The sequence below is a fragment of the Fusarium verticillioides genome, chromosome 1 (genome assembly GCF_000149555.1).
Source record: "Fusarium verticillioides 7600 chromosome 1, whole genome shotgun sequence".
NCBI classification, from domain to species: Eukaryota; Fungi; Ascomycota; class Sordariomycetes; order Hypocreales; family Nectriaceae; genus Fusarium; species Fusarium verticillioides.
The window spans coordinates 3481317-3502252 of record NC_031675.1 but is presented as its reverse complement, the minus strand read 5'-3'; the positions used below and the strand labels follow the sequence as shown (position 1 = coordinate 3502252).

At 49.2% G+C, this 20936-nt stretch overlaps 10 protein-coding genes across 15 annotated transcripts; 5 read left to right on the top strand and 5 right to left on the bottom strand.

Moving 5' to 3' along the window:
* Positions 1-1163: 1163 nt before the first annotated feature.
* Positions 1164-2321, top strand: FVEG_00910 (hypothetical protein; the record flags this gene model as incomplete). Its single annotated transcript, XM_018887619.1, has 2 exons — positions 1164-2203; positions 2252-2321. The coding sequence occupies 2 exons, from the start codon at positions 1164-1166 to the stop codon at positions 2319-2321; spliced, it is 1110 nt and encodes a 369-aa protein (XP_018743393.1).
* On the bottom strand, positions 2159-4212 carry FVEG_00911 (hypothetical protein). Its single transcript, XM_018887620.1, has 2 exons — positions 4144-4212; positions 2159-4087 (listed from the first exon to the last, which is right to left on the bottom strand). Exon 2 carries the CDS (start codon positions 3430-3432, stop codon positions 2434-2436), a length of 999 nt encoding a protein of 332 aa, XP_018743394.1. The 5' UTR covers positions 3433-4087; positions 4144-4212; the 3' UTR covers positions 2159-2433.
* Positions 4213-4758: 546 nt separating this feature from the next.
* On the top strand, positions 4759-7946 carry FVEG_00912 (hypothetical protein). Of its 4 annotated transcripts, XM_018887624.1 has the most exons (4): positions 4759-5520; positions 5576-6880; positions 7062-7412; positions 7480-7933. In XM_018887624.1, the coding sequence occupies exons 1-2, from the start codon at positions 4940-4942 to the stop codon at positions 5637-5639; spliced, it is 645 nt and encodes a 214-aa protein (XP_018743398.1). In that variant the 5' UTR covers positions 4759-4939; the 3' UTR covers positions 5640-6880; positions 7062-7412; positions 7480-7933. The 4 variants fall into 4 exon arrangements, with proteins under 4 accessions (XP_018743398.1, XP_018743397.1, XP_018743396.1 ...); XM_018887623.1 differs by having other exon boundaries at positions 7062-7946; XM_018887622.1 differs by having other exon boundaries at positions 5576-7412.
* Positions 6200-7645, bottom strand: FVEG_00913 (cystathionine beta-lyase; the record flags this gene model as incomplete). The annotated part of the gene is made up of 2 exons (XM_018887625.1): positions 6200-7249; positions 7409-7645. The coding sequence occupies 2 exons, from the start codon at positions 7643-7645 to the stop codon at positions 6200-6202; spliced, it is 1287 nt and encodes a 428-aa protein (XP_018743399.1).
* Positions 7947-8409: 463 nt separating the features above from the next.
* FVEG_00914 (hypothetical protein) lies at positions 8410-9416 on the bottom strand (the record flags this gene model as incomplete). Its single annotated transcript, XM_018887626.1, has 4 exons — positions 8410-8790; positions 8872-9012; positions 9071-9099; positions 9242-9416. 4 exons carry the CDS (start codon positions 9414-9416, stop codon positions 8410-8412), a joined length of 726 nt encoding a protein of 241 aa, XP_018743400.1.
* Positions 9417-12534: 3118 nt separating this feature from the next.
* FVEG_00915 (hypothetical protein) lies at positions 12535-13463 on the top strand (the record flags this gene model as incomplete). Its single annotated transcript, XM_018887627.1, has 2 exons — positions 12535-12582; positions 12678-13463. 2 exons carry the CDS (start codon positions 12535-12537, stop codon positions 13461-13463), a joined length of 834 nt encoding a protein of 277 aa, XP_018743401.1.
* On the bottom strand, positions 13441-15418 carry FVEG_00917 (U6 snRNA-associated Sm-like protein LSm6). Of its 3 annotated transcripts, none has more exons than XM_018887630.1 (5): positions 15187-15418; positions 15001-15114; positions 14242-14950; positions 13787-14170; positions 13484-13737 (listed from the first exon to the last, which is right to left on the bottom strand). In XM_018887630.1, exons 1-3 carry the CDS (start codon positions 15296-15298, stop codon positions 14925-14927), a joined length of 252 nt encoding a protein of 83 aa, XP_018743403.1. In that variant the 5' UTR covers positions 15299-15418; the 3' UTR covers positions 13484-13737; positions 13787-14170; positions 14242-14924. The 3 variants fall into 3 exon arrangements, with proteins under 3 accessions (XP_018743402.1, XP_018743403.1, XP_018743404.1); XM_018887631.1 differs by having other exon boundaries at positions 13484-13732; XM_018887629.1 differs by having other exon boundaries at positions 13441-14170.
* FVEG_00916 (hypothetical protein) lies at positions 13833-14851 on the top strand (the record flags this gene model as incomplete). Its single annotated transcript, XM_018887628.1, has 4 exons — positions 13833-14186; positions 14252-14262; positions 14311-14396; positions 14454-14851. The coding sequence occupies 4 exons, from the start codon at positions 13833-13835 to the stop codon at positions 14849-14851; spliced, it is 849 nt and encodes a 282-aa protein (XP_018743405.1).
* A 159-nt stretch (positions 15419-15577) lies between the features above and the next one.
* FVEG_00918 (hypothetical protein) lies at positions 15578-17633 on the top strand. The gene is made up of 2 exons (XM_018887632.1): positions 15578-16187; positions 16236-17633. The coding sequence occupies exons 1-2, from the start codon at positions 15814-15816 to the stop codon at positions 17314-17316; spliced, it is 1455 nt and encodes a 484-aa protein (XP_018743406.1). The 5' UTR covers positions 15578-15813; the 3' UTR covers positions 17317-17633.
* On the bottom strand, positions 17382-20201 carry FVEG_00919 (hypothetical protein). Its single transcript, XM_018887633.1, has one exon. The coding sequence runs from the start codon at positions 19714-19716 to the stop codon at positions 17845-17847; it is 1872 nt and encodes a 623-aa protein (XP_018743407.1). The 5' UTR covers positions 19717-20201; the 3' UTR covers positions 17382-17844.
* Positions 20202-20936: the final 735 nt, after the last annotated feature.

Here is a 20936-nt window from a genome sequence, read left to right as displayed (position 1 = left end):
GGATGGATGGATGAATGGACGGATGGATGGATCTATGTATGGGATGGATACCTGTTTTCTTTTGCTGGATGATTCTGTTTCATGAGGTTGTATCTAGATGGATACTTGGTCATGCTATCTCCCTAGCTACTTACCTACACACTCGCCATAAACGGCAATTTTTCCTTTCCACACTCCGATTTCCGTTTCTAGAGCGAAGATCTTAGTGCTACTGATTTGAGTTCAGTTGAAACTGCTGATCTTCAATCGTTGCAACAAACCGTCTGAAGGTTAAAAATACGTGTGCAGCAGAATGAGACATTGTGAAACTTCTCATCAATTAGCAACGAGCATTTTCATGCGGTGCTCGTTGCTTTTTTCTGCTGCTACTTGGACGGACTGCCTCTCTTGAACCCCGGCAATTGGACAAGGGCCGTTGCAGGATCGGAAACACGCCTCACTCTAACTCAAACAGCAATTTGGTATTATTAGAGTAGGGGCTCAAAAGACTGCTTGAGGATATCCAACTTTGGGCAATAAGTTGACGTAGCCCTTGATGTTGACTTGTCTATCTCTGTCCTTGCCCTCCCTCCTTTTTTCTTTTTTTTCTTTTATCTTCTCCTTTCTTTCATATGTGCTCGTTGAGGTTATGAGTTTTTCAGCAGCTTCTCGTTGTGGCGCCTAGGTTTTTTCTATGTGACGCGTATGGCTTCTCAACCTTCTTTGTTGAGGGTGTGAGCGATAAAAAAATGAACTCCCTTACCTTACCTTACCTTAACAGGATGGCCAAAAATACAATTCATGCTTCCATCTTGTTCCAGACCAAGCTGCCATGGCAGAATTTCTAATTGTTGAGGCTGTACGGAGCACACAATGGTTGAGCCTTGTACCAAAAACCATCTAGGTTGGTATCTTCATATTTAATACATAAACATAAACTCACAAAAGCAGGATCAGCAACTGAAGGTCTCACAATACACTCCTGCTGTGTCTCGCAAAGCTAATGCATACATATTCTGGAATAAATTTTAGCTTCGTTCATTCAATCGAACCCGGGCATTTGAGTCATCGTTGCGCCGGGTTTATCTTAAAGGAATAAATACTTAGGTTGCTACCTGATGATGTAGGCTTAACCTAGACCACTTCTCTAGGTCCGAGATTCCTAGATTTTTCCAATCCGAAATATGTCGCTACTGATTTTGACCAATGTGTTTCTCATGATATACTCACGTCTAAACCAAGCCGCGCTCGTAGATGCCCTTCGCGGCCAAACACTACAGATTCCCAATCTTCAGAATTACTTCTGGGGTTGGCCCAATCCTCAAGGTCAGCTCAACCGCCACCATGAGCATGTTACGCCAATCGTCAATCGAGCGATTGAGCGCATGGCTGTAGCATATCCGTTGATCGCCCGTCGAAAAAAGGACGGCATTGCTTACCTGGCTTGTTCACTATATCCCCAAGCTCGTAGGCGGCAGATCGAGGCTTTGACTCTCTACACGACGTGGCTCGTTTGCTGGGATGATGCTGTTGACGCTAACGAGGGCGATCTTGCGGGTGACTTTATGCAAGCAGAGCGTTGGAGGGAGCAGACTATGCGCATGATGCGTGAGGCATTGGCCGTTGATGAAACGAATATGAGTGAAGCGGATGACGATCCCATCAATGGCGTGTTTAGAGAGTTCGGTGCGCGGTTCTGTCAGACGGCGCCTAGTGATCAACGGCGCCTCTTATACGATGAGATTCAATTCTTCATCAACAGCTGCGCAGCCGAGCAGAAACTTCGTTTGGCCAGTTGCATACCTGATTACGAGCCGTACATGAAAATGAGGATCGGAACTGTCGGCGGGAGAATGCTCTGCAGTCTTGTACCATATGCAACAGACGAGAGGCTTCCAGGGGCGTTATCGTCAGCTCCAGAGATCGTTCACTTGTGGAGACAAGTAAGCATTCTCCAGAGCTTGATGAATGATATGCTGTCGCTGAAGAAGGAGTTACGGACTGACTGTGTCATTAATGCCATTACAGCCATCATGGAGCCTGGCATGAGCTTGGATATTGTGGTTGCTAAGCTGGAGGAAAGGATGAAAATGGCTGTCAACGACTTTGACGACGCAGCGAGTATGTTGCTTCATAAGACTGAGTTTCAAGAACAAACACACACTATCGTGAAGAGATACGTTGATGGATGCCGTTCCATCGTCACGGGCACACTTAGATTCACGTACGAAGGCTTTCTCTCTCCGTCAACGACAAAGCTGACTTTTTACAGATTAACATCGCCCAGATACAACATACAAAAACTCATAGAAGAAGACGGGTCATTAAAAATTACACTTTAAAGTTTCCTGAAGGACAAACCAATCTATACCCTAGACCATAACCCAACTTTCTAATGATCCCCGTCTCAATGGATGCATAGGTAAAAGAAACGCTCACAAGAGCTCAAAGGTGTTATTGCCCTTGGTTTTGCGACGACACCGCCTTCACAAGGTCTGTGATGGTAACTACTCGATACCCCTGCCGCTTGAGTTCAGGAAGAACAGTGCGCAGCATGGGCACAGTCCACGATCTCCTGTCGTGGCAGATAATGATAGCTCCCGGGTGAGCCATGCTCAGAATATGCTTCGCGTTGGTGTCGGGGTACGGTATCTGGGGGTCGTGAGGATACACGCTGCCCAGAGTGATGCGAAAACCCTGGTTTCCCAACACATCTCGCATCCGCCTGTTGAATATTCCAGATCCTGGGCGGAAGTAATTGTTGGGGAGGATCTGACCGTTAGCGGCGTATGCCTCCGTCAGCATGTCCTTGACGAGGTGGACTTCCTCCAGCAGCTTTTGGTTACTGAGTGACTTGGAGGGCTCATCATGCATGGCATGGTTTCCCAGCTCATGCCCCTTTGCAACCAAATTGACGAGCTTATCCTTGCGACCCTCAACCTGAGATCCTATGACAAAAAACGTAGCGTGGGCATCATTCTCCTCCAGGACTTGCATGATATCGTTGGTGTGGGTGGACGGCGCATCGTCGATAGATAGGGCTATGATCCTTTGGTCGGTGGGCTCTTCGAAAAGGACGTCGGGGTACTTCCTCCGCAGCCAATGGATGAGGTATCTCGGAGGTTTGTAGACGCAATAGGCCGAGTAGAAGGGAAAGATTAGGAGGCCTACGAGGACGAAGAGAGCTATAATGGTAGCCATGCGATTACGCCTGACCCTTCGCCGTAGCTTGGTGGGGAGGCGGAAAAGGGAGGATCGGGCCATTGGGGCATTGACTAGGGTCAACTGCGGCCGCAAGTCCCAGAAACGAGACTCTGCAGCCTGCACATGCTCCCTCTTCTCAAGAGGGAGGGATGGGGTTGGTGATAGTTGTGTGGTGATGTTATTGTTGTTGTAAAGGTTGGATACAAAGAGACTGGGAGGCAGCGAAAAGGGGACGAACATCATGGTCATGGCGTCTCATGCAAACGGGAGCCCTTTACGCTCTCCCGCTCGCGCTTCTGCAGCGTCTCTTTCGACCAATGGAAGACAAGTCTAGAGCCAAACCCCTGCGCTTGACGCGGCACAGAGAAACATCGTCGGGGGGACGTGCACAGGGCTGACACCTACACAGCCCAGTGGCACGGTTGATCGTTTCTGAAAGCGCAGCAAGCCAAGCAAGCACATCAGTTACGCTTCTAGCAACCAGCTCCAAGATTGGCGAAGGTTATCAAGCGCCTAAACCCCGTTTCTTATCCTAATTTGAGCATTCAAGCGCGGCTCTGGTGCGTTGCTCAGCCCTATCGCGCTTGAGACAGCTCTCAGGCCCTCTGAGCGGTTGTTTCGGAGGTTTAACCATGCAGCATGTGGCTGAATTAGCTGGCCGGTTCACCTATAGCCGATAGGGAGGCGCTCTTGCCGAGAGAACTGAGTATTAGTGACGGTGTCAAGTTTTGTTTGCTGTTTGGTTTTCGTGATGCCCTGGTTTTGGTGACCTCCGAGAGTCATGACACGAGCTGTGAGAGACTCGTGATGACTAAAGATGTGAATAATTCCCGGGAATTTGTATCTGAGGCAATCTTGATTCTCAAGTGCCTATGCTCTATGTTCCATGTCAACTGTTCTGTCTCTGGAAAGGATTTTAGATTTAAAGCTGCCCTATGGCAATCAATCCAGGTACTGTACTTGCATTGTTGAAAACTTCGTGATGCATCGACAGGCTCCCTCAAAAGTCTTGACAAGACAAACTTGGATCAATAATAAACCGCGTGACGCTGGTGAGTTCACTTCCATAGCCAAGTCGTCCCTGTCATTGGATTGGATTGGATTGGATTAGTTGGATGAGCCTCATAATACGTAGCAACCCAGGGCCTGTATGGTATGTATGTATCCATCCTAGGAAAGCCATCTAAATTTGATACCAGAATAAGGCTAGCAGCAACTTCGGCGGCCTGCGAAGACTGACGTCTTTGTTTCCAATTCCCTGCATAACGTTCTGACTCTAGCCTGCATCCAGTAAGCTTGCTGACGGCTCCAGGGGGTTCCCAGGCCCTTGGAGAGAGAGTTCCCCTGCACGGCCACGATCAACTAGGTACTGTATCGCTGGGGTTCCGAGGAGCAGGCGTTTCTCATTGGCTGAAAGCTGCGGCCTCCCGGCGTCCCGGCGTCCCCGCGAATAGCTCGGGAAGCTTCAGCCACGACCGCAACTCAGTTGAAGCATGCTTGAGAGTAGAGGCATCCAAATAATAGCAAGTGACATATGTCAAGGGAAATTTCAACACATCATGTTTTAAAAAGATGCATTCGGACTCAGGTTAATCTAGCCACTTTCATATTCACTTCATCGAGCAATCCAATTCAGTCCACAGGTACCTACCTAGGTACAGTACCCAGTTCTATTTGACCATCGCTGTTACAAACTCTCCACTCAAACAACTTACACGCAATTGACCAATCATCAACGTCCTCACTCTCAGCAACCATGAGTCGTCGACAAGACCACCACCAGCAGCGCCACTACGGCCAGACATACAACACAGACAGCTCTAGGAATTGGAGTGACGAGGCTGTCAGAGGCAGCTGGGATTCAAACTACAACTACCAGAGAACAACTTCAGCCAACACATCACCAAGAGACCAGTCTCAGGCCTGGAGGCGACCAAGTCCCCAAGCCTACGACAGACGCCAGACCATGGTTAACCAATGGCTTGGCCAACAGTACAGCCATGACTCCTCGAATGTAGTAGATGCTGTTTCTGATCTAACAACTCCCACGACATCTCCGGCCTTTAGCGACTCTCCCACGTTTCCCTCCCGAACTCAGGAAGCACCTCCATATCAGACACATGCTGTCACCAATGACTTTCTCGCACCGCCTTTGAGGACTTGTATCCCCCACCGACCGCATGATAGCTACTACCCCAATGCTCCCCCAGCTTCCTCTCGAGGCTCTACATCTTACCGCCTTGACAACAGATCTGTAGACTATCGACACGTGGAGCCCAGGTCAGCCGAGCAAGATCTTCGAGGAGTTGGCTCGTTTGCCGACAATGATCGCTCACGGTACGTCTACAACCCACTGATAACAGGCCAACCCCACTGACTTATATCTCCGTAGCCGGGAAGTCAAGTACAAACCACTCAGCAATTGGTTTGGCCTCTGGTTACCCCCTCAAGAATGAGCTTGGCCACATCAACACCCAAGATTCTACACCACTTCCACTTCAATGCTACGCAACGATCTCAAGCGCCCAGCTACAGATTCTGGAGAAAATGCATCTAGAAGAGTATTGTACTCTTCATTGCGCCTCGATTTCTCTCGTTTCATCTCTTGTTTTTCTTTCCAGATTTCTCCCTCTCTCATCTCTCTAACACAGCCTGCCTGCCTGATTTGCATACATACATACATACATACATACATGGGTTATGTTGGGTTCACATATTTCCTCTATTTAACATGGCATTTCTTTTTCGATCAGACAGTCACATTCCTTTGATTGTGTTAGACCAGTGTTGTGATCTTTCATACAAGTCCTCTCTCTTTTTTCTTTATTCTGTGTATATCTGATTCATCACGACAATCTCTGTCTCATGGACGAGCCTTTTAAACAATGCAAGCCATTGTAGAAGATATTCATTCCCATGATGCATTTTTCATTTTCTCTATAAAACAAAGCGTTTCTCTTTTTCCTTCCTTCTATCCGAAAAAAAAAAATGACTGTCTGTTCTAATTCTGTCCCCTTCATTTATTGACCCCCTTCTCCTTTTCCTTTCTCAAAGCCTCCAGGCCTTGGAGCAAATCCCTCTTGAGATCTTCAAGACCCTCAACACCAATGCTCACCCGTAAAAGTCTCTTATCAATCTTAGGATCAGTCATCGCACGCCACTCAATCAAACTCTCAACACCACCCAAGCTAGTGGCATGGTGGAACAATTTCAACTTGGATGGCAGTCGCTTAGCGACATCTCCATCGCGAAGATACACCGAGAAAACAGGGCCATAGCCATTGGGCATCTGCTTCTGCAACCAACTACCCTCAATTGATGCCTCGGGTTGGAGACTGGCGTGCTGAACTCGCTCGACTAGGGCGCCGATTGCAGATGAAGGATCGCGCTGCTGCTCAGCCAACCAGTCAACCAGTGCAGTAGCAGTAGCGCTCTGGCGCTGGACGCGGAGCTCGAGGGTTCGAAGGGAGCGGATACCCAGCCACCCCTCCAAGCTACCCATAACAGAACCAAGAAGAAGGCGGTCATTGAGGAGACTACGTTCCCAGTCTTTGTGCTTGTGATTGACAGACAGCGTACCGCAGAGCATATCGGAGTGACCACCAAAGTATTTTGTGCCGCTATGCATGACAACATCAACGTCATACTTGAAAGGATCCTGCAGAGGAGGTGGTGCAAATGTCGCATCAACAGTCAGGTAAGCACCAGCTTTCTTGGCCTTTTCAGCATATGCTGCAAGATCGCGTGCCTCGCCAGTGGGGTTAAGAGGCGTCTCGACATGGATGACATCGCCGGGCTCAAGATCCTCAACAGCACAGTCCAAAGGCAGTGTCTTGAGACCTGTCAGGCGAGAGAGAATGCTGATCACTCCGTGGCAGCCGTGGTAGCCATCTCCAATGGCAATACGCTTAGGGTTCAAATGGACCAACATGGCGTGGAAAGCAGACAGACCAGAAGAGTAAGTAATCGTTGGAGCGCCAATGACGGATGTGAGAATTGCCTCGAGACGAGTGGTGTTGGGACCAGTTGCCCGAGAGTAGACATGAGAGTCCAGAGGGTTGTTGGGCTACACAAGTTTAGCAAAATTCGTCATGAGATGTCAGAAGGATGTCAGGGGTGTTCATGATGGTATTGGGTCAACTCTAGTCATGATATTCCCGACCATCTGGTAGTTTCTTCTGGAGACACCTGCAGCAAATCAAGACAAGGAAGCATGCACACTTACATCGGTATTATCCCAGGCCTTCAGAGCATCAGGGTCATTGCTGTACCTGAAAGTCGTGCTGACATGCATAGCCGGCGCAACAGCTCTGTGTGACTGGATGCCTTCATCGGCATGAACAGCGCGGGATGCCAGTGTCAGCCCGGCGAGGGAGCTATCAAGTCCGGTCTGGGCCCCGGCTGTACCGTCCGGTACCGATGAGACGTCCTTGAGGTTGGTAGGAACTTCGTCAGAGGCCATGATCTCCTTCTTTGCCTTTTCAGTTGTTTTGAGAATTTGATGGAAATTTGTAAGTTGATGGATATAGTAGCAGTCCAGGTCTATATGTGCTCGTGTCTGGCGCCCTCCGAGTGATAGAGCGGGGCCTCTAAGGAAGGAATCTATCAATGACAAGCACGCAATAACAAGTGGATGCAGCCGTTGGAACAATTTCTACGGTTTCTTTTTACTGGACTGTCTCCGTCATCGGCTATATTACCACGCCCTATGGCAAGATCATGTTATGCTGAATATAATCTAATTATCCAATCAATGTCGCATCAACTTTGAAAATGTAACACTGAATCGGTTGCTCGTTGACTCAAGCGTATATCCACTCAGTTTATAATTCTGTAACAGAGGCCGAGAGTTTATAGCTTGTACGCTAACGTCCGCACCCTGATGACCAGCGACCACTCGAAGCCATTATGCAGGTACACTGAAACATATATATCTTCTCATTATCATTATGTAGCTCATATTTGGTCCATTTCAAGGGATAGGACCCCATAGCAAAGGTTGCTTGTCCGCCTGGGCATTACAACTCCACGTTCAGCCCACAGCGCTCTTTGCACAATGCACTCATCCAATCCTTGAATCTCTCCATCAAGGTGTGTACCTAGGTCTCATGGCGAATGCGAATCTAGCACTACCCCGACCTAGTCAACCGAAAACGCCGAGAACATAAATGAAAACTCCAGGTATCTCTAATACAATGTAGAAGAACAAAACTTTGATCGTGCATCTCATTGCATTTCTTGACCATCAGTTGAGACAGTCACCTTGGGGGATGCGTTGTCCATGGGAGTGAGCTCCGAACCTTGGCCGCTCTGGGCTCTTTTGCGACCATGCATGAGGAAACGGGACACGGTAGGATTGCTCGAGCTATCCTTGTCGGAGAATTTCGAAAAAAACCCGCGCTTCTGAGGCTGTGCCTGGGGAACCGGCTGCTGTTGCTGCTGCTTATGGTCGTCTAGTCCCACGTCTTCAAAACGCTCCTCGGCGGTTGGTGGCTGCTCGAATGATCGCTCGATCGCAGATCTAGGTAGTCGGGGAAGACGTGCTGAGTCAAGACTCTGGCGTGTTGGGAAATCACAGTTGGGCATTGGCGATCTTGCAGAGATGTCCTTTTGCTCATGTCAGTCGTGCGCTGAGCACAGGCGAAGAATATCCGATTTGACGGATGGCAGAAAATAGGAGACACATACGAAAGATCGGCGGTAGGAATCAAAGGACTCGCGGGAAATAGAGAAATGTTCAATGTCGCCGGAACTGCTTCGAGTATCTGTCGAGTTGCGGGTCGTGAGATACTTTCGAGGCCACTGGCCCTTTTCCTCAGTAGGTGATGGCTTTGCGACCGTTAGCTTCAGATCTGACATTTTGCATGTTGGGGCTAAACCGACTTACAGGAAGATAAACGCCACTGTCGTTGACAACTGTTGCGCAAAGAAAAATTAGCCAAGTTCCTCTGGTCTTGTGACAAGATGCCAAATGCGCCTCTTCATGACTTGCCCCTCACTGCGGAGGTTGAGGGGGAGGCCATGAGAGAGGGGAGGGGATTAGGGTCGGTTGGCATACCGCTCATCTTGTATTCGCCGTTGTCGCGACCTTGACTTCGAATGCTTAGTACGGGGGTGGACTTGGAGCCGACAGTGTCGACTTTCTCGAAGCCAGGGGCAGAATCAGGGCGTTGGTTCTCATCTTGAACGATGGCACTGCCAGGGCGACGAGCGAAAGGGTTGCGAATAGGCATTGCGAAAGACAAGCAGTGGAAGCTATTGATGGAATATTTGATCGTTGTTATATCAGAAGATGGAGTCGTTGAGACAGGCAGCCGAAGTCCGGAAAGGGTGAGATATGTACCACAATGTATTACTGTATTACAGGCACAGCACAAAAACAAGATGGAAGGAAGGGAAATATGACATCGAAGAGAGGAAGCATGGAAGGAGGGAAGGCGAAACGGGGGACGGGGTTTTGGGGGCAGCCGATGTTTAAGTTAATTGACTTTTAGAGCCGGGGACGACGACGGGGAAGGCGGAATCCCAAGATGGGGAATGGGAATGGAATTGGACTCGGGCTTGCCCAGTTAGAGGACGAATAGGAAAAATTGAAACATAGAAATAGCCTGTGGATCAATGCTAACTAAGAACTCTGTAAGTGGGTGAGATGTGCGAGACTTGGCGATTAGTTAGTAGAGTGAGAATTGTGATTGTATGTATGTATGTATGTATGTATGTGTGTACATAGGTATGTGTGGATAAACGAATACGTGTGCGTGGCACCACCGAGTCGGGTCAAATCCTCGCCTTCGAAGAGGGTGTGAAACCTGAGATTTAGGGATGGACCGATTCAGAGTCGATGGTTGAGAAGGACCTCGACATCTTGTTACTATTTGATCTGTTGTATCTATCTACCTAGGTATATATCTATCATTCAGTGTTTCCGAAACATAATTACCGACTGGCAAAAACAAGCGTCAACTATTTGCACTAAAAGGCTAATAAGCATTGTCTGCCATTTGAGCAGCATCTGGTGCGATGCTGCTCTGCTTGGCTGGGCATTGCAGCGTATCCGAAGTACACAGCACAGCCATCTTACAAACTGCATGTCAGCCGAGCATCGCCAGCAGATCAGCACAGCGCGAGGGTCAGGTCCCAGGTTGGCCTGGCCCCCCCCCCCCCCCCAGAATTCGGGGACTTGATTGACACCAACAATTGCCAAGACTGGAAGGGTTAAACGCTTGCCGTCATCGGGTTCATCGTCCAACAACGATCCTATTGGCATGGCACAACAACAGCTCACCCACCAGGAATCGCAACATGCAAGATTCGGGCCGCTGATAATCTCCAATACGACACCCGACGCTGTGATCAGATAGCGGTGCTGGCGACGCGATACATACAATAAGTGGATTGCCTGAATCAAGGCTTGCAGCACACGGAGGACATCCTGATCGACACCTCACCAACCAAGGCAGACTCCCAGGAGAGATGGCAATCATGTCTGCAATTAACCCGGCGCGGCATCTGTCCCGAATTTGGCAACGTTGCGGCAACCTGTTCCGTTTCTGTTCCAAGATAACGTGCCTGATCCTGTTTGGGATGGTGAAAGTTAGATGTTGAGGTTTGATGGCCCGGTCCCTATGACGACTTGGTGATGGTTCCCTGATTCAGGTCCAATCCCGCCAAGAGACACCGTTTCAAGGGCTCATTGATTCCAAGTTGGTGGTCGCTAACGCAAGGTCTTGATGTCAGGACTGGTTTTGACTTTCTCTTTAATTGGCCATCTCCCCATACGTGCAGACAACACTTTTGGTGGTGATAGTCTCTGATTGCAACAGTGCAACGGTGGTAAAGTGGTCCAGAGCCAATGTCCGGGATATCCGAATGGTGGATCGATCCTCAGAACATGCCTCCTCCCTTGAGAGGACCCGAAACGCCGATCCGGCCTTCAATCGGTGTTGCCAGTGACCCACCAACAGCCGGCCGATTTCAAGACCCGGGCTTTGATTGCACCCGACGCCGATGGTGACATGATCCAATCGTGATTGGACAGACTAACATCTTTAAACTTTTCCTCAGCTTACTGTACTGTCAGGGCATTCTTTTCGAAGAGACGGGTTAGATACTGATGGAAGATTTGTTTCCTGACTCAGGCGAGACAACAATCGCATGCTTATCTCATTGCAGTCAACACCCAGCATGCATACCTACCATACCTACCTCAGAGGAGGCCAGAAAGTTTAGGCACTTGTTCGCAGGCGACAGAAATATTTAGCCAAGTTAGCCTAGACTTGCATGACTCTTTAGTGGGTTGTTTTGGCATTCTCTTTTTGTCTTAGACTTTTTTGCTTCCTGGGGCTTATTTATCTGGGTATCTTTATTACGAAGTGCCTCTCAAAGACTCAACTGAGCACTCCCAAAGTCATAGACATGGATATATGGGATAAGGTTTGAGCATGCTAATAGACTAACCTCAAAGTGCCTACTTTACCGCTGCTTCAAAAGACATATGTCTCTTCCCTCACGTCTTCCCGTGTAATACGGTAACTTATGCCAACTTGGCTGGAATCTGTTGCTACCCGAAACATATTTCAATGCTCCGAAGACCAGATTAGACTAGGTTAACGCTTACTAGCATGCCAACGACGGTTGATGGAGTGTTTAGTTTGTCTATTGCACCTAGTACTATACCCTTGGCTCAACCCTAGGTATCTATACCAAACAACCTGGGCAAACAGCCTTCGTAACTTGCAATCGTTTACTTTCATTCTCTCCCACCTCGTAGGTGATCTGTCTAGCTCAGACTGACCATGTGTATTCGAGAAAAGCCTCGACGCCTCATGCAGGCTCGCTCGCCCAACTGGTATTGACTGGCATCTTCCTTGAGTAGTGTTCTCTGAACTCACGTAAAAGTCTTATTAACAAGAATACTCTGCTCCATTTCAGTTAGATAGTACCAGCCAAGGGGTTTACCGAGCGGCGCAGAGCTGCTGGTTCATTCTCCGAGTGACACTGGCCACTACCCATTCGCACCTGCCTATGGATGTCAGTGAATATTGGTGACATCCAAACGATTCATCGCACTTGCACTCCCCAACAGTTCCAGCCAACAATGGCACGTGCTAATCTGGCTAGGTATGGCACTCACGAGGCTCGTTTAGAGCTTGGCTTTCTTGTTGCTTCCTCACCCGAAGCCGTTACCACGCATCACCCATTCACTCTCATTTTTGGAACTTGGATTGTCATGTTACAATTTTGGAGCCTTTCAAACATCCAAATCGTCCGAATGTTTTTGAAAAGTTGAAGCATATTCTGTACTCTCTTTCCTTTGGAGCTCTGTTAGTCTTCATAGTATCAAGCCTCATCATGACTGCCTTCTTTGTGGATTGGGAGCTCTGGCAAGAGATGACTTTCGTACGTATAACTAACTACCCATGGATATTTGACTTCTAGTATTCTCCAGGGAACACCTGAAAAGTATCGTTCCAAAGACTAACTACAAGTCGTAGGTTCTTGGGTGCTGCATTGTTCTTGTTTTCGCCATGGGACTTGTGAAACTATGGTGGTCTAATCGAGCCATACGCCGTCTTGAGATTATTGACGAGGAGAAGCGCATACGAATGTCCCTTATGTCACGTTGCGGTATCGAAAACATGCGAGCTCCCGAGATCCCTTTTGGTGTTCGTGCTATTCTGAGCGGCGTCGAGGTGGAGGGCATCTGGATCTCAAGGCCAAATTCGCCTGGGCCATGCCAACTCACACCAGTAGCAACTCAGGTTGGTCGGCGCATTAGAATATCCAAAGGAAAGGGGAAAATGATAGACATAGGGTCATCTGAATGTCTATCAGGCGCACTCAACTCGGAAACGACGCCAAGCTACCCAGCATCTACAAAGACATCTCAGCAGGATGGCATTGTCTCAACAGAGGGCATCCAGAGCCAGCAAGAACATTCCGACTCAGCTAGTTCAATGACAAAGCTTCAACCTGACTCAATTGTCCGACCAAATTCACAGATAAACTGCAACCATGCGGGTTCTAGATCATCTAGCAGTTGCAACGATGACTTCATTACGCCAGAACAAACACCGCCGGGATCTACCGTAAGCCAGACAGAAGTTTTCGAGAAAGGGAAAGGACACTCGGTATCAGACACCATCTTCAGTATAGAGCAGCTAAATGCCCTACCACACGTGAGAAAGCCGTCGACGGGAAGCGTGGCAATGCCAAGCGGGCACCCCAAAGTCCTCAGATCAGAGAGAAGGCGATTAATATCGGAATCGTCGAGCAGTTAGCAAAGCATCACGAATTCTTGCAAGTGTCCAATTTCTCTGATTGTCATTGAGGTGCTATCCAGCTGCTTTAAATCTGTCGGGGCTCCGCCGTAAATCCGTCGGTTTGTTCCCGCGGGATCTAGGGTCCTGGAACGACACCGGGAATCAGATCTAGTGCCATCACATCATTGAACTCTGGAGAACCAGTACCCAAGGCTCCAGAAGCGCGGGGAAGATCATTGGGTGTTTGTATAAAAGGCTTCCAAGATATCTCCGACACCTATTCATCCCTTTACTCCCTTAGAATTAGCTGCTTGTCTCATTGAGGATACTTGAATACCAACGACAAATTGTCCAGCCACTTCGAGCTGTTCAAGAGTAACACCAAAAATGGCATCTCAGACTATTCATGATATTGCGACGAAAGGCTTTGATGACGCCCAGTCTTATGACGCACACCGGCCATCTTACCCCCCTGCTGCTGTCGCCAGTCTTCTGGGACATCTCGGTCTCGAGGGTCAATCTGGACGCCATATCCTAGACCTGGCAGCTGGCACTGGCAAATTCACTGAGCTTCTATCTGCCAGGCCAGAAGGATACAAAATTATTGCCATAGAGCCGTTGGACTCGATGAGAAACACCCTTGTTGCCAAGAAACTCCCCAAAGTAGACGTGCGGCCAGGTACGGCAGCTGAAATGAAGGACGTGGAAGATGGATGGGCTGACGGCTGCATTGTGGCTCAGGTAAGCTAGATGCCTTGTCTAAAGAGAGCACTACTTAGCTAGAAATCAGACTGACATTTTTGAAGGCCTTTCACTGGTAAGTCGTTCCTCGAAGGACTGACAATAGGCCCTAATCAAGTCAAAGGTTTGCCAGAGAGGAGTCCCTCATGGAGATACATCGGGTACTCAAGCCTGGGGCCAAACTGGGGTTGATCTGGAATGCTGAAGAATGTAATTATGTCCCAGTTGCCTTTTGCCGCTTCCGGAGTGACTGATGACCGGCCCAAGATAATCGCCCCGAAAGCTGGCCAGCCTCTACAAAGTGGGAGCAGGAGCTCAGCGAGCTCAACTTCAACGAAAAGGTGGACAACGAGCCTCGGTTCCGACACTTGCTATGGAAGAAAGTCTTCGACCGTCAAGCCGAAGCTGAGAAGCCATTCTTTTCCACGCCCATCGAGACCGAAAAAATCACATGGTCGATTTGGTTGACCCCTGATGCTTTGTGGGACAGATTCGACACACTTAGCTGGAACAAACTTCGGCAAGGGGAGGAGCGTCGACTGTTCAGAGAGAAGTTCGACAAGATCATCAGGGAGGGCGATGCCACGTTCAATGAGAACGGTGAGGTTGAGCTTCATGGGTGCACTTTCTTTGTCTGGACGTCACGTTTGGATGGTCCAGAGTGAAGAGGATGTAGTGATTAGTTTCATCATAAATCTACATGTAGAAACCGAGCCGTCATTCATTGTTCAAGACCAATCATGAGTCTGCCGAGATATACATGACTTTCAGAGTCGATTAGCAAGATTTCTGCCCATAACAGAGCGACACTCACCATTGTTTCCTCTCACAAAGGCGTCGCCGTATTCCCTACGCTTCTGTCCATTGACATACTCGGCTGTCTTTTCCAGGGCAATGTTCATGTAGCCATCCACAGATTGAAGTTCGCCTGCAAGTGTTAGCTCCATCCTACTCGCTGTATCGTCGCATGTGAGGCGCTCAGCAAGAGGTGAAGACTCACCCTTGTAAACAACGCCAGAGTTGAGCTTGACAGTAACAGGATTGCCGATAATGTCACTGAGGAAGCTTGAAGGGTCTTTTCCCTCACCCTGGGAGATAGCGCCGTTCTCCATTGTGAAGACTTGGAAGGGTGCTTGGAGGATGGCGGTTTGAGAGGTTCAGGGTGTCGTTGATGGTTTATGATAATAGATCTTGGATAGAGCTTGTGGAGTTGTCTGGGTCTAGCCTGAAAGATTGATGCCTTGTCGTGGCTGTTAAGGCCGGAGTCTTTTCGCACTGTGGGGCATCACGCCTGTTGTGAAGCCGCCTAACGTCCCGTTACAGCGGCACCCGACGTATAGCGACCTAGGGTATTTTTTAGCGGGCCAGGTCTCTATTTCTTGCCCAGGCAACCTCCATCCATCCCACCAGCTCCAGGCGTGTAAAGTGTAAAGTGCAATTCAAGCCTTTCAACGAAAGACCTATCAACCTCTGGCTTCATTGTTCTTGATTACTTTTAGACGCAACCGACTATCCTGTGTCGCTTTTTGCGCCCCTGTCGCTTTGTTACTCTACAAAACTGAGCGAACAACTGACGCTTTGCTATCATCTAAACTTCGTGCAAGCTAATCAGAGGCTCTTGACCAATATGAAGAAACTCCCCTTTAAGCCCACCGCGCTGCGCAGGGCAGCGCCAAAACCAACACAATCCGAGGATTCCAAGGACAGTGACGACGATGGCCTCTCTCTGTTTCGCCGCTCAAAGGAGATGGCGCCTATCATGGCAGCTGATCAGGAAAGGCGTTGGAGGAGACATAGACAAGCTGAGCAGGAAGCTGAGCGCAAACGACTTGAGGCCATTGGGGAGAAGCGACCGCGAGAAGACTCCTCGGATAGCGATGGACTCACCAAAAAGGGCCCTGGCCCTAAAGTCAGCGATGGTCTACCCTCCTTGCCTGCACGGATAGAGGGGACTCCTGTTACCGATCAGCCGATGACACACGATGGAGCGGATCGCACCAGGTATGCTTGCTAACTAGATCGCCTAACATCGTGTTCTGATTCTTTTAGTGAACTTGTCACTCCTCCTCCGTCCAAACGATCAAGGCTTGACTCAAGCTCGGCTCAGAAGCCTATACTTAGTTCACAACTCGACATAGACGAAGACCCTTTCCCAGATGCATCGCCAACTCGAAGATTGGGGCCAACTCGTAACCCCCCTACTCCAAGCCGAAACCTGAAGACAGAAGATCTCAAACCACAGACCAAACCAAACACGGATCCCATAACGATTGACTCGGATTCGGAATCCGACTCAGAACTTCCTAAGCCCATGACCGACCTATCATCGAAGCCGGGAAGTAGCAGTATCGAACTTGCGGAGCGGACCTCTAAGCCTTCTAAGGAGCCAAGCCCACCGGCAGTGGAGGAGGATGAGTTCGCAGAGTACATTCGAAAAGCCGAAGAGAAACGCGCCCGCCAACAGGCCCTTCAGGCCAACAAGTCTGAGGAGCAGTCCAAAGAGGCCTTCAACATTTTCATTACCAGCACGATTCCTCATACTGTACCCCTGCAAGTGAGGTTTTTATTTAACAAACCTCTTCGCATAGCTCGAGATGCGTGGGTTAAACACCAAATGAGTAAAGGTGTTTCCATACAAGCGGACGATGTGACTCTTACCTGGAACAACAAGAAAGTATACAACACTTCCACCCTGATTGGCCTGGGCATTCGCCCGATTGGCAATGGACGTGCTGTGAGCGACGGTCAAGGGTCCGCGGGCTTCAGAGAGAACATGTCTTCGATAAACGTGCAAGCCTGGACTCCGGAACTCTTTCAGAAGATGGAGCAGGAGCAGGAACTCCAGCGGAAGCGTGACGCTGGTGAACTTTCTGGCGAGGAAGAGGAGAAGCCGCCCGAGAGAATCAGGTTCGTGATCATGCTCAAAGGACGGGATGTTGAACCGCTGGCTTGCAAAATTCTCCCAGAGACAACTGTGGAAACGCTCATCTCCTACTTCCGTCAACAGCGCAATGTTGGTTCAGATAAGCAGGTATCTCTTTGGTGGGACGGTGAGCGGCTTGAAGAGCACGTGGAGATGCAGGATGCCGAAATTGAGGCTCAAGACACAATCGAAGTGCATATTGATTAAAGCGAGCTCAGTCGTAGCACGATTTCTTGGCATGGTAGGTTATTGCAGGTGGAAGCGGATGACGGCGCTGAAGGATATGACATGATACCCAGGGAAACCCCTCTTGAGAATTAGCTATAATGATTTCAGCACGCAATTGACGTTGCTCTTCCATTACTCATTCGTTACGCTTCGATAATTAGATTAATATTCGAATCTGGCGCATCTCTTGCCGCCTCTATGTAATTGACCTTGGCTGTCCAGCTGCAAGGCTCTTCTTCCCTATAACGCCTCTATTCAACCAAGCCGAACCGGGCACCCGCTGCCTCGGTGTTGACAAAACATTGGTCCCAAATAATGCAAGTCTGCCCTTGGATAGTAGTATACGTCATTCGCTGCCTGTGTTGTTGGTCCCAGAGACCGCAGCTTGACATCTAGTATCTGGTATCAACCAACCCCATACTCCATGAATGCTAAAGAATACAGATAATAACATCGGCTATTTGCACATTTCTGTTCCCTCTAAATACTGTCGTGCTGATTCTGGTCTTAATCGATCAGATGTCGGGTGTTGTTAGGGTACGATCGTGGAGAAATGGTACCCTTCATTTTTGTGGTCGGGGTTGAAGGATAACTAGTTCCCCGTTGACGAACCTTCTCATCCAGATCCTTGGTGTCAGTCAACATCTCTTTATGCGGCGTAGTCGTGGGACGTTGAGAGGGCAAAGGATGGCGATTTTTCCCTCTGCCAGTTACAACCCGCTTCGTCTGAGGGATTGGCGCAGATCCGTCGGCCTTCTCTTGGCTGATGATATTTTTAGTTGCCTTGAAACTTTTAAGTTGCGCCTCCTTGTTTCCACCTGGGGCCTTTTTCTTGCGCCCGTTTTGTTTAGAGGTCCCGCGTTGTTTCGAGAGTTGTGCAGGCTGGTCTGTGGTAACCTTGCCCTCGAAAGATATCGTGGTCTGCATCGTCTTCGCCGGGGCTTTGATCGCTGATATCTTGGGGCTTGCATGGGGCGTTGGTATGCCTTGCACCTGCTTGACCTGCTTCGATTTGGCTGTGCCTTGCTCTTCAGAATGAAGTGAGACAGAGTTGACCGGAATTTCAACAAAGAAGTTAAGGTGTTTGCGATCCTCTTGGCTCTTGGAGAAGTCTTCCTCAGACACCTCATAATCCTGCCCAAGGGTAATATTCCAGGGAGGAAGTGCTGCAGATCGAGCCACATCATCGCACTTTGATCGTACTACGATGTCCCAGCAATTTTTCAGATCGACGCCTTTGGGTTCATCGTCCACATTAATCCAAATAGCGGTACCGTTCTTTCGTCCTCGTGTGACTTGGCACATCTCCCTCACTAGTCTGCGAGTTCCAGGAACCTTGAGTGTCGTTCCAACCACCAATACGGCATCAGGGCGGGCCTTAAGATCAGCGCTCGAAACATTCCCGATGGCATCCTCGTCTGGGTTGTACTCATTGTAAAGCACAAATCGTGGTCGTAGTCTGCCGATGCCATGGCTTCGCTTCCCAGCATGTGCGGTCCGAACTTCGTCAAGATCTTTACATGTTGGACAAAGTGGAGCCTCTGGGCCGTCAAAAACCTCGCCGTTGAATTCCTGGATATTGTTGCATTTGGTGCAGACCATTTTCTGGAGACCACCGTGCAACTGGATTGTAACAGGCCAGGGGCCTTTGGGATTGAGAGGAACCTCGGTGGCCAGAGGCTTTAGTTGGGTGTCAAGGCAGTCGATGTTTTGCGAATAGAGGCGTAATAAGCGGCCTTCTTGAGCCAGTGATGCTAATAGTTCGTGAAAAGGTGTGGGTTTTGCAGCTTTCGTCATTGTGGCCATTTCTCTGACCATTGCATGGAAAGACTGAGTTGTGGAATCGTGTTTATAAACCGAAGCGTCGAACAGATGTTTACCAGAGCCCTTGAGGTTATGCTGAGTTTTAACGGTCGCAAATAAGCCAGTGGATGAGCGGAAGTCGGGAATTCCTGCTGAAACTGAAATTCCAGCACCAGCAACGACAACGATCTTCTTTTTCTTGCGCAATGTGTCAATGAGCCTTTTCAACTGGCCACGATCCTCGGCAGTGAGTTCATCTTCGGGCTTCATCAAATCTAGGTACTCGGTAGTACGTTCTTTCGGGGGAGATATACGACGCTTTTTGGCTGGTGGTGGACCTGAGGTGGAATCATCGAGTGGTTTGGCGATAATTTCATCTTCGGATGGAAGGTCACACGTCTTGTCTGGAGAGTGCGGGCCCGATGCAGTCGTTGATGGAGATGGATAGCGCTTTGTGGGATCGGGCATGTCAGGTGACGAAGGCAGCGATGGTGTTCTGGAGAGGTTGGAGAGTGGCGACGAGAGTGTTGAGTTTTCTCCGTCAGGGACGAAAGATAGAGGGCTCGAGGGACTCATTTTGCTCCTCTTGTTGAACACCTTAAGCTACCTATCTATCGTGCGGTAAGAGTCGAGGAGCACCTCCAAACGAAGGGTGAAGTTTTCCGGGAGGAAGGGTGGGAAAGGCGTGTGTTTGCTCCAATTCTACCTCATTGCGCAAAAGATGGAAGGAGAAGTAGCCGGTTGCTTGTCTTTGCCCGCAGTCGAGTCGGGATGAAAGAGCGCAGAGAAGGTGCAGATCTAAGTCCAATGGAAGCAATCGATACTCAGTTTTTGATTAAGAAAAGAACCGTAGCCGGTCCTGGTCTGGGTAGGAAAACAAAAGTGAACCAGGGAAAGAGCAAAAGCGAGAGAAAACGTTCAATGCTGAGTGTGATTTGAATACTCAGGTTCGAGTTGAAGGAGGCAAAACAGAACAAGGCAAAGCAAATCAAAGCCTAAACCGGGGGAAATGACGGAAGTTGTCGTTGCAGAATGCACCTCAGACCCAGAAAGCGGGTTTCGGGGGGGAAGGGAGTACCGCCTTAGCGTGTAGCAGCGGCTGCAATGCCCTTGTCTCTTTAGTTTCTGCTACAGATGCAGGAGGAGCAACACAACACAAAGTACCTAGGCACCTTGCCTACCTACTACCTTACTGCACCTTCGTAGCGTACTCCCGTACTGTTTCTACCTTATGCCGGACAGGGCCCTCGAGTCTCGACTAGCGCTGAGGCCACAGCCACCACTAATATCAGAAGCTTAGGGGAAAAGTGCGCACCCGCACAGCCAGATTGGATGACGGACGGAGTTTGGCAGGTGATCCTGGTTTTTGGTCGATAAATGGAGTCAAGGGAAACTTTGAAGAAGCCGGCCGGCCTTTATCAACCTCGATCAAGATGGGTCAAGTATATAAGAACTTGTAGTGTGTTCGAGATTGGTTTGTTGATGTTTACCTACTCTACTGAACAGAGAGCAATTAATTAAGTGTGTTCATGGGTCTGAAGAGCGGTGACATCAGCTCAGGCTGTGATCTTATGCTCTGCCCTGTCTTGCCGTGGCAATGCCATTCAACGCTGACCCTTGAAGGTGCCAGCTGGTGTGTGGATCGTGATAGGCTAAAGTATTCTGCAGGCACACGCAACCTGCATGAAAGGCAGCGTGTTAGAGCCAATGGTAACTTAATTGCCGAGAAACGAATGCTAAAGCAAGGTAGTTTAGACCTCGAGATTTCCGGTTTCTACGGTTAGGAAACATTTTCA